Source organism: Rosa rugosa, chromosome 2 (assembly GCF_958449725.1).
Source record: "Rosa rugosa chromosome 2, drRosRugo1.1, whole genome shotgun sequence".
NCBI lineage: Eukaryota > Viridiplantae > Streptophyta > Magnoliopsida > Rosales > Rosaceae > Rosa > Rosa rugosa.
The window spans coordinates 24159723-24171117 of record NC_084821.1 but is presented as its reverse complement, the minus strand read 5'-3'; the positions used below and the strand labels follow the sequence as shown (position 1 = coordinate 24171117).

The following is an 11395-nucleotide window of genomic DNA, read 5'->3' as shown; positions in this document are numbered from 1 at the left end:
TCCTCCATGCAAACAGAAGTAGGGTTTTTTGGTGAGCTAGGGTTTTTCTCTCTCTTGCGTGTGTGCGGCTAGGGTTTTTATAGCTAGCTATGAGATTTGAAGCCTAAGATCATGTCAAATCCCTTCTTATTTTATTCTCAAAAAAAAAAAAAATCCCTTCTTATTATTTGGAGTTAACAGTAAGCTAACGATGTTTAGATTAAAATTCGAAAAATTAGTGGTAGAGTGAGGTGTCAACTATGAGGACCCTTGGATCATGTGGAGTATGAAGATTTTATGAAATTGAAATAAATTTACAAGTTCATCACTTTAGAGGAGCCAGATCCTTTTACTGTTGACCTTGCTTCTGTTGACTGTTGACTTTTGCTCATATTATTCTTCATCTTATCACGTCTTATAAAATTAGTCCAGAATGCACGTCATGGCTAGTTACCAAAAATAGTCGATGATTATTGGCGCACTAGTCAATTAGGACAAAGCCTACCAACGTGGTCTTTTACAGAGACTAGTTCACTTAATTTCTAACACACAATTGTTATCCTATATTCCTATATATTGTACATTATTCAATAAGTTGAGAGAGCCAATTAGCTAGCGAGTACATCGGCCTTTCGTTGAAATATCGAGTAAGATTGAGATGGGCGTCTCATGCTCTGTGATTCGTATTCTGATAATCATGCTCATGATTTTCAGTTCTTCATTCTTGTCCATGCAATCAGTTCACGCAGGTAAACCATTTGTTTCTCACTTCTAATTAGCATGAATTTTTGATTTGCAGGCATACTTGTGTTTATTAGTTGACAACCATTTTCATTGCTAGAGTGCTAGCTATATCTAAGCTAGCAGTTGGAAGCTGAGCTCGATCAGTTTGAATGTTCCGGTTATGTGATGTTTTTACTATCACATAGCTTGTAAACCCTTCGTTGACCCCTTTGACTTTAGCTTTTATGTTCCAATTTTGTGACTTCCTGTTACTTTTTTGTTTACATTTTAGTAAACTATCAAAGTTTTAATAGATTTAAACCACAAACATATGAATAAGCCATAAAATTATCATTTATTGTATACTACGAAAATTCAGTTCTTTTGTATATAAAGATATTAAGCTATTTCAATCATATTTTTGATCCTCCATTATAGGATTTCTAGTAGGGGTGGGTTCGCGAAACTGAAAAACCGAGGCGAAAGCCGAACCACAGCCGAAATAAACCGAACCGAAAAAAAACGTACCAAAGTGAAAAAAACCGAACTGGTTCGGTTCGATTTTCAATTTTAGTATGTCAAAAACCTAACCGAACTGAAAAAAAAAAAAAAAAAAACTACGTTTTGACTTTTAAGTTAGAAATCCTAAGGGATTCCACGACTTCTCTCATTCTCGCCTCTACGTTTATCTTCTCTCGCCTCTCTCTTTTGGTTTTTCTCTTTCTTCTCTGGCCTCTCGCCTTCTCTTTATTCTCTTCATCAATCCTCTCAGTTTTCTCTTCATCATCGAGAATTGAAGATCGCCAAGTCATCCCGGACGAGTCATCAGTCTCCATGACCATCTTGACTCTCATCCTAGCCGTCCAACACCTTCAATGCCTTCTCCACCACCTCGATCTGCCTTCGCCACAAAGTCGACCCACCCACCTTTCGGATAATACATCCGGCATCTCGGCAGTCTCTGTTGCCACAAAATAAACAATCAATCATTTGATATCACAAACACATACAAACATGTCATATACATATCAATGAGCACACACCAGAATACACATTGATATAAGCATGATAAAGTGACTTGGAAACCCAACCTTTCTCAGTTGCTTGGAGAGCCATCTTGAAATGAGAAGAGTGCAGCTGGAAAACGATGGCAGGAGCTGAAATGAGGAACTCAACAAAAGCCTTCTGTGAAGCACTCAATATGTGAAAAGCTAGATGGTATTACTGCTGTATTTTCAGCGTGTATTGAGTGTACACAGGGACTTCTATTTATACAGAGAAGTAGATCACTCTAAGCTCAGTCCCATCAAGGAGTTAGAGTTTCAATCCAACTCTACTGCATATGCATATCTTCTGTTATCTAGATACATAAGATAACAACATTAACCTCTTGTATTTATCTAATCAGAATGCTTAGATAAATATTACCAAGTTTTAAATTAAATTGTTTATCTCTTGTTGAATGTCCTACTTTAATACAACAGTTGTTATGCTTAACGAAACTATCTTCAGTCCACTCTAACAGTCTCCGCCACAGCCACAGCCTCCGCCGAAAGCCTTGTATTAAACCCGTCACTTCCAGAACCTTCCTCCTCTGCCTTCAGCCCAACGTGAGAGCTCCACCTGCAGTAATCGCCGTCGGGGCTCGCCCTCAAGGTCCGCCGCACCCCGACGTACATCTCCCCACCTCTGGAGCTCCTCATGAACACCACAGAGTCGCCAGCGACGAGCAGCTTGTGGTTGACGAACTTGCTCCAGCTGGTGGTGAGCAAGTGCCTCCGGAGAGTTTTGCGGTAGATGTGGCGGAAGTCCCAAACGCTGCCGTGCAGGTCGGTGACGACGAGAAAATTACTAGGCTCCACCTGACGTTTGTGTGGTTGTGATTCTCTACAAAGATGGTATGCCTCTTAGATCTGGCTTGCATTGATTTTATGTTTTTAGATATGAAATGTATTGGAATTACTTTGTGATTTTGATGCTTTAGACCAGATGAGTGTTCATTTTATGTTGATTAATATCTTAGATCCACAATTTCATGCTTGTCGTACTTGGAAAATGAAGAACATGATCTTACTAGGGTCTGTTTTTTTTGATTTCATAGATTCTGGGTTTTCTGGGTTTTCCTGGCCCAGAATAAGAAAGCTTCAAGCTTTTAACTTTTCTGTGATTTCTTTGTCAACTTCTCTACTTGAGAAGATGACAATTGAGCCAGTACTTGATGACCAAAGAGATCAATTTCCTATTGGAATGCGTGTTCTTATCGTCGATGATGATGTCACTTGCCTGCGAGTCTTGGAGACTATGCTTCATAAGTGCCAATATCATGGTGTGTTTATGTTCCTTCTGTTCTCACTTTTGGAATTTTGTTATCAAGCCTTTTGCTTTTGTTTGGTATTGAAACTCTGTTCTTGTTTCTTTTGGCATGCCATAAAATAATCTATTTGTGATTTGATTGTACTTTGACTTTTCTGCCCATTCTAAATTTGATATCTGCTTCTTAGATATCTGTTCTTGACAAGATTCAATACTTCATAATATTTTCTCTTAGATATCATAGTTAGATAGTAGAGATCAAACGGATTCTCAACCATGTTCAAATTCAGTTGTCTATTTTATTGTCTATTAGGTACTATCATATCATTGGATCTCTTTATTGGATGACTTGTTGATTGCGCCATCTGCTTTTGCATCTGCACTTTTGGTTTTAACACTCTAGAAGATAGGTGTGTTTTGTATAGTTTTTGTATTGGATTTTGCAGTTACGGCTACCAGTCATGCATTTACTGTAATTGCTGAGTGCTTTCCGATATGAAGGAGATGAACATTACAGACTTACAGTGGCAAAAAGAGAGGCTAAGACACTTCATGAGAAAATCAAGGCAAACACTACAATGATGAGGAGCTCATCAGGATCATCACCACCAGAAGTTAATATTTTATGTTTTGTTGGGTCTTTCAATTGTTAATGGTTTTTATTCTTTTTATTTTTATTTATTTATCAAAAAGGCTCCAATGACATTCATTCCTAATTTCCTAATTTTTGATCAAGGTGCTTAAAAAGGCCAGCAAAAAGAGAGAAAGAATTAACTATCAAACAGGCCTTGGGTAAAAACACCATTATTAAATAATTTTTATTTAAAAAAAAACAAACTGAACCGAATTGAAGTTCAAATTCAATTCGGTTTTCGATTTTAGCTCAAAACTGAATCGAAGTGAACCGAACCCACCCTTAATTTCTGGCTACGCCAGTAGTCAGCTTATGAATTTTGATCATACTAGGGGTCGACATATAGACTAGAACGTATTTGGTTGAGTAATATATAACTCACGGTCAAGTTTATTGATTGCAGATCCAACACGAAGAATGCGACAAGGAATTAAACATTCTGAAAGAATTTATCGAACCAACTCTCCACCTTCACCGCGTAAAGACAAAGATAACCAGGGCTAATTAAGCATTTAAGCCAGATGCATGGATTAGATGCTATATAGTCCGGTCAATCTATTGATTGATTGCAAATTATCAATAAATGTAATTTACTTTGCCATATTTTGTTAAGGTGATCGACTAGCACGATTTGCCATATTTTGTTAAGGTGATCGACTAGCACGATGAGGTTATGATGTATTGGTATGTATATTGCATAGTTTCATATAAAATTCTTTTTTGAACAATTACAATTACTAATAAAGAATTTTCTAAGTAGTTTATCAGTATCACGTCACCGGCCTCAAACACTAATGATGAATCATTGGAATTTAAACTAAGCCAATTATAGTTTTAAATAAGTGAAATATATGCGACTAATTCTATGAGATATCGATAAATCAAGAAATGAAAATTATTGAGCGTTGATCATTATCATATAAAGTTATAAACTATGAAACTGGTTTTAGTTTGGTAGACTACGAAAACTATGAAGTGGAAAGAACCATACATTTTCAAGGAATATACTTGCAACATGTATGGATCCATCAGTACTGGTACTCCCTCGCCATCCATGAGTCAAAGTCAACTTACAGCTGTAATGGAATATGACTAACGAATTGAAAACCTGAACTGATCCCTTGATTAGCATATTTCCTTCATACGCTTCAAGCTTAGCTGTCCTTGGGCCTTTCAAAAGGCTTTGATCGTTGTGAATGATTATGAATCACTCTCCAATCAATCAAATGACCTTGAATTTCTTCTGAATATGAGTCCGGATTGAGGGCATCCCGCCGACCTATCTCACTCAACCTACGATCAATGTAATCTGGGAAACTTTGGGACCTGTGAGAGTAATTGATCAACGTTGAGTTCGTGGTGACAAAGTTGGGGTTTGGATTGGGATTGAAATCCCTCTCCCAGCCCTGTTAAGCTGTGCTTGCACTTTCCATTTGCCCCGAGTGAAATTCTGAATCTCACTTTCTAGTATGAGCATCTAGTTGGTTGCTACAGGGTGTTGGGGCTCGGTGTACATTGGCAAACCAGCCTCATCCGCCAATTATAGGTACATCGTCTTCTTCTTTTGCTCCACCACCTCTAGTTTTTGGGAAACTATCCTAAAAGCACTGTCCATTTCTTTGTGTAGCGAGTTGGATATGTCAACTTTCCACTGAAGAGAAGCATATTGTGACGATTCAAAAAGTTGCTAGAAGTGTCAATGGAGACACCTCTTCCTCTATTGACTAGAAATAGGTCTAGTAGAGAGGAAGAGCCTGATCGAGAGTGAAAGCGAGCTCGCGTTGCCCTAGGTTTAGCTTATAATACCCTCCGATTCAAGCAGTCAGGGCTTGGCTTTGATGAGAGTGGCCTGGTGGAGGTTATGGTGTATGCATCCTCGCAGATCAAATGTAATCGTGGGAGACCACAGGTGTTGCGCAATAAACCTAGGGATCAGGATGACTACAGACCTTCCTCGCCATAATTATTGGCCTTGGACACTTCCCTAGCTTCAGCAGGAAAGTGCAATATCAGTTTCACCTATTTGGTAGCGCACACTTGACTCACTATAGTTACATTTTGACCTATTTTGTAGTGCATACTTGACTTACTGTGGTTTCCTTTGATTGATTTGCATCTTAGTACAACGATTGTGTTCTTAGGCGATTTTGTTAGCTGGAGTTGGTTGGTGGACTCATGTAATTGTAGTAGGTCAAATTCTCTTTCTTTTATTTTCTTGTTTTCTAGTGTAGTATTATCGATCATGAGTCTCCGTTGAAGTAACAAAAAAGAAAGAAAGTGACGAAGTGGTGTTAGCTCAGTGGTTAGAGCACCCACTACCTAATGACGAAGTCATGAGTTCGAGTTACCATGGAGGTAGGAGTGAAATCATTTGATCATCTTTTTAAAAAGAACAAAAAAAATAAAACAAAAAAGAAAGAAAGTGGGCAACCAAAATTTTGAATGAGTGTTATTTACTAGGGCTTGAACGTGATTTAGGCCAACTATGGCTGAGGCAATAGCTCTTGCTTTGTGGCTTGAACCCTAGCGTATGTGATGCTTTGTCGCTAACTTAGGATGATCATATTATTAATGAATATATTTATTCCTTTCCCTTAAAAAAAAAAAAACTAAAAACTCAAAGTTGGGTGATATATAGTTATTTGAAAGGTTTAAAGAAGAGGAGAAAGTTGGCTGCAAACCCTAGCCCCGTAGAGAGCGAAGCCAGGGAGAAAACATTCATGCTATATGTCGTTCGACGGCGACCTTCATCAGCTTTAGTTTTGGCCTCGCCGATTTTGGGTTGTTGCCGGACGAGATTTGGCTAGTTGTCCTATTACCCTTTGGTTCCTGGGATTGGCTTTGCTTGGGGGTTGACAGTGGGTGGTCGGCCTCGGCGTCTGGTTTGAAGCATCTCTGCTGCAAGGAGATTGTAAGCATCGTTTCAACTTTCAAGGATGGCAGCGCATTGGCGGCGTCCTCTGGTAAGGTGTTCCTCAGACGGCGGTGTGTTCCACGGAGGTCCAAATCTAGTGGGGTTTGGACCGGTGCACATGCTTGTTTTCTTCTAGGTGATGCTGTTGCAGTGGTGTGGTGGTGTTCCTTGAGTCATGGAGGCAGTGGGTGTCCTCACAGCGGTCGTGGTGTGCGTGCGACGCTCTCGCTCAAAGAAGTGAAGGCTAGAGCTGGGTTGGGCCAGTTTTGTTGGGCCTTGGGCTTTGGCTCTTCCCTTGGGCTTTGGGCTGCTCCATTTGGGCCTTTTAGACTTCTTAGACTTTTAATTAGTTAGTTGTTTCTTTCTAATAATTCCCTATTTTTTTTAGGAGCTATGCACTTTTTATGTTTGTACTGTGCTTATTTGATATTATAGTTTATAGGCTTGCTTTTCTTAAGTGAGCAATGATTGTCTAATGAGTGGATTTATCCCTATGTACTATCGTGGTATCACCACAATTTTTTGTCTACCGGCCATTCTGGCTTGAGTATTAATCATAAGTCGATTTGACTATATTAAAAAAAAAAAAGACTAGAAACTCAAGGAATATTTATTCCCTGTAATTAAAGCTCAAACTCCAACAACTTTCTTATAATATTCATTTTTTTTTTTTTTTTTGAATTGAAGGAGGTCAGCCATTTATTGAAATTGAAAGATTACAACGATATGATGCCAAAAGACATCAAGAAGGAATAAAAAAGTACGAAAAGAAAAGTACATATGAAATATAAGAACTTAATAACGTAAGAGCAGCAACGTTGAGACGCACCGCTGATTTTACACTACAGATTGCAGCCATGTAGTGAATTGAGTAGTCGGTGGTTTGACTACCCATCGAACTCCAACGCACAAATTGACAACAATCAACTTGGCATCGGAATGAAGGCACTCTCCCACCTAAAGATCGAAGCCGGCCAAGGGTGTCAGAACATGGCCATGTTGGCAGACGATATTTCACGAACAAATACCATAGAATTGGGTCCTGGATCCAATACCAGTAAATCATAGAAGCCCCAATCCATTCTAGCGAATCATAAAAAGCCCAACAAAGATTGTGGGCCGCAGGCCAAAACCAAACTCCATCCGGATCCCAGATTGGGCTCCATTTGCCAAGCCCACCCGGATCCCAGATCAGGATCCTGATGCCAACGATCTGGACAGCAGCGCCGTCGAACACGTCCCTATGACCTGCAATGGAGGAAACTGTCAAACTGCTATAGCCATCGCCGACCAACAAATCGCCGCCATCGAAGTCCTAACAAGCCGACACCACCTCTCGGCCATCGCCACCAGAACCCAATCCCCTCACCTCGCACCAGGATCCGACGTTCTTTAGTCCCGTCCCGATAGCGTCGTAGTCCAGGAATTGTAGAGAGATACCACCGATCCCCTCCAAAGTAGATGAAGATCCAAACCCACTAGCAGAAGAAGAAACCGGGTTCCCACTGCACTTATCCTTCAACCATCGATCCGGCCAAGTACCAATCACCACCGCATCTGCGTGACCTCGCCCCAAACCCCTGAGATCACCGGGGCTGCTTCCCGGATCCCACTCCTCCCAGTAATCACCGCCTACCTCCGATGGTGTACCAACAATAAATTGGCCCATTGACCTAGCCCCAGCAGCGCCCAAACTCCGCTCAACAGACGCACTGCCTCCGAAGACAACGAAGACAAAGATGAAGAGGCAAAAGCTGGAAATTTTCTCCATGAATGGAGAACGTATATGTCACGACGAACTAGAAGGGCCGCCTCACCACAAACCCTAGTAGAGCGTCCTGCTAGGTCTACGGTCGTGATATAGCACTTCAATAACAAAAATACTTATAATATTCCTTATAATAACTATAAATGGTGTTAGCGCAATGATGTTAGCTCAGTGGTTAGAGCACCCGCTACCTACGTACGAAGTCATGGGTTCGAGTCACCATGGGGGCAGGAGTGAAACCATTTGATCCTTTTTTTAGAAAATGAATTAAAAAAAAAAAAAAAAACTATAAATGAAATACTTCATTACTTTTTTTTGAATTTTGAAAAGATCATCACATAATTTATATTCCTTATAGGGCATTAGAATTGCTTTCACTTTCCCTAAATTAGAGAAAGCTTTAGAGAACCTGTTTGGAGCACTCAATAGCTAACATCTTTTGTAAGTATGAGGTCATGAGTTTGACTCTTGGATTATCTAGTTATTATTGTATCCTCAGTTGTTATGTAATAAAAAATAAGAAAGAAAAAGGGTGCGACATGTCAGTAACTTTACCAAAATTCAATTTTCCATAACCGTAAATATAAATACAAAATTTCATAAAACGAGAATCATGTGACAGAAACACTCGATTACGTGTTTATTTTTTTTGCCATGCATTTCGCCAAATGGAATGGCTTGGATAATGTTTTAAATATTGCAAACCTGAATCAGGTTCGGTGCCAGCTTTAGTTTATCCGATCGTATGTTTTCCACTGACACAGACAACCTTTAATGTGATGATACGAAACTGCTCACGAAAAATACAAGTTGAGAAAGCTTATACGCAGTGTGTTTGAGAACCTGATTGAGAAGCTATATACACAATGAAGATCACCGTCTTTGTCAGTGTGTATCCACTCTACTTCTTTCGCTTCATTCCTGATCTTGGCTAGACTATCTAGATGTGATTTTTTTTTTTTTTGGTTACAGTAGTGATATATATAGAAATAGTGTTTAAAATCTGTGTTATCTTTTTGTGCAGTAATTATTTAATGGAGAGTGAGAGCATGGAGATATTGGAGGTCTCGATCTCTACCTCTGAGAATACAGAAGATTTCAAGAGAGAGGGAGAGCATGAGGAGATGGATCATGAAGTGGTCATAGAATTAGCTGGGTGTGGATTAGAAGAATCGTCATGTGCTGAGTGTAAAATATGCCAGCAGGAGGACGTCATTGACAAAATGGACTCTCCGTGTTATTGCAACGGCACTTTAAAGGTATTCCTTAGGGTTGCAAATCGGTGGGTTTTATCGAAGAAATTGAATTCTGACTGAATCTTTTATATTTGGTAAACATGATTTCAAGTGTGAATTAAAACCCCAAAATTAAAAAAATAATGAAAAAAGTTGGTTTAATTTTGATAAAGTATTACCGATTGATAAGCCTAGTCTTTTGCCTAATGTCCTTATATTCAATTGAGACTTTGTTGCCCTAAAGGAAATTAAGTGAGGTACTCTAGACACAAAGTACGGAAGGTGTCTATAACTTCCACACTTGGACCTATCATGCCATGATGGGATTGGTCTTTACACTTGCAATGGTTTCAAGATAAGGTGATTCGTATGACACCATGATTCCCTTTAAGAGTTTAGTATCGGATTCTAACCTAGCATTCGGGCCTTTTATTTTGCCACCAAGAAATAAAGTGGGGTGGTGAGGAGATGTTGAGAATTGAATTACGAATACACTCTATGAGACGTTCGATTCCCATCCAACATAAAAATGACTGATTTATGAGTTTAATTGACATGTCATACTCTATGATTGCAATAAATCATGAGACTTCGTTGCAAATAATCATCAAGATGCATTTATCTTCATTTGGTGATCAATCGTGATTAATTATATGTTGTGTTTCAAATAGCCACGGTGCCGGAATAAATATTGGCATATTCTAACAAAACCTAATTCCCTTTTCCTTTGCAGTTTGCGCATAGAGAATGCAAAAAATGGATAAACTTGCATCGCAAGACCATTTGCGAACTTTGTGAACATGTATGTATAGACACACACACTTAAACGGTTTCTATTTTCCTCAATTTTTCACTTTTTTTTCCTGATTGTAGTACTAATGAACTTGTCTCTGAAACGCAGCCGTATGAAGGTGGTTATAGCATATAACAGTGCCTCCACAACGGCGTCCCACAAGGAGAAGGGAAGTGGAAAGTCAAAGCGTGCAGGCGGAGGCAGCCGCAGCAGAGTTATACAATGAATCCATTTGTTGTGCAAGTGTAGCATGCCAAATTGCTTCCATCATAGTAAGCCACCTTTATTTAATTGAACTCAATTAAATGAACATATTACATAATTAAACGTAATTGTGATTGTGAATGGAATTTTTGTATATGCTCATGTTGCAGATTACTGGTCTTTACCTTCTTTTCATTGCGGGTGAACTATCCGGCTTCCTCGATCCCTTCCACCCTAGTCGCTCCAAGAGCCCCGGTCACTCATGAATGATCCCAATCTAGGGTTAGTGGTCGATCGGACTAAGCAAATGATTTAGTTAATTTCATTTTCTTAATTATGGCCTATTTATTTCTAGATATATGACTAATTATATATTCAACTTCTATTAATGCATGTATAGTTGTATACATAAGTTATATGTGTTTATACGTACTCTAGTGTACTGCTAATTTATGCAAAACATTCATGAACTAGAAGGCACATAATACCTTGGCAACGAATATAGTTTAGATTTTCCTTATTACTTTCGGATTCTAAAGTTGGCAAAGCCGACGGTGCATACAGGCACACAGGTGCAGGCCAACCACCCAAAAGCTCAAAATTAAGCATCAAAGCGCAAAGTGGCAGGGAACTATCCCCACTTCATAAGCACCATGAGAAGCGATGCCAGGAAACGGAAGCGCAGGAAATCCAGGCCATTAAGCTGGCCGCAATGAAGTGTTTATTTTACTTAATTACTAACGTTCTATGCACTTATATAATCAACTTCGGTTTCTGACCTTCAGTTCAATTTTCTGGTAATGTTATTAGGAAATCGAAGAAAGAAATACAA

At 39.2% G+C, this 11395-nt stretch overlaps 1 protein-coding gene and 2 long non-coding RNA genes across 6 annotated transcripts; all 3 read left to right on the top strand.

The window, feature by feature from the left end:
- Positions 1-560: 560 nt before the first annotated feature.
- Positions 561-3726, top strand: LOC133727988 (uncharacterized). 4 transcript variants are annotated; one of them, XR_009855481.1, is made up of 3 exons: positions 561-728; positions 1803-1920; positions 2240-3726. XR_009855481.1 is itself a non-coding variant. In XM_062155414.1 (2 exons), exons 1-2 carry the CDS (start codon positions 638-640, stop codon positions 2583-2585), a joined length of 462 nt encoding a protein of 153 aa, XP_062011398.1. In that variant the 5' UTR covers positions 568-637; the 3' UTR covers positions 2586-3726. The 4 variants fall into 4 exon arrangements, 1 of the variants encoding a protein (XP_062011398.1); XR_009855480.1 differs by lacking the exon at positions 1803-1920; XR_009855479.1 differs by having other exon boundaries at positions 1803-3726.
- A 1097-nt stretch (positions 3727-4823) lies between these two features.
- LOC133730166 (uncharacterized) lies at positions 4824-5752 on the top strand. Its single transcript, XR_009856651.1, has 2 exons — positions 4824-5195; positions 5277-5752. It is a non-coding gene; the product is annotated as an uncharacterized LOC133730166 (long non-coding RNA).
- A 4412-nt stretch (positions 5753-10164) lies between these two features.
- LOC133731490 (uncharacterized) lies at positions 10165-10948 on the top strand. Its single transcript, XR_009856686.1, has 3 exons — positions 10165-10368; positions 10468-10631; positions 10734-10948. It is a non-coding gene; the product is annotated as an uncharacterized LOC133731490 (long non-coding RNA).
- The last annotated feature ends 447 nt before the right edge of the window (positions 10949-11395 follow it).

What these genes read in the sequence shown, in the direction of transcription:
- LOC133727988 (XM_062155414.1), top strand. Translation starts at nt 638, where the DNA reads ATGGGCGTCTCATGCTCTGTGATTCGTATTCTGATAATCATGCTCATG. An exon ending in CATGCAATCAGTTCACGCAG is followed by an intron (nt 729 to 2,214) that starts GTAAACCATTTG and finishes AACTATCTTCAG; the next exon opens with TCCACTCTAACAGTCTCCGC.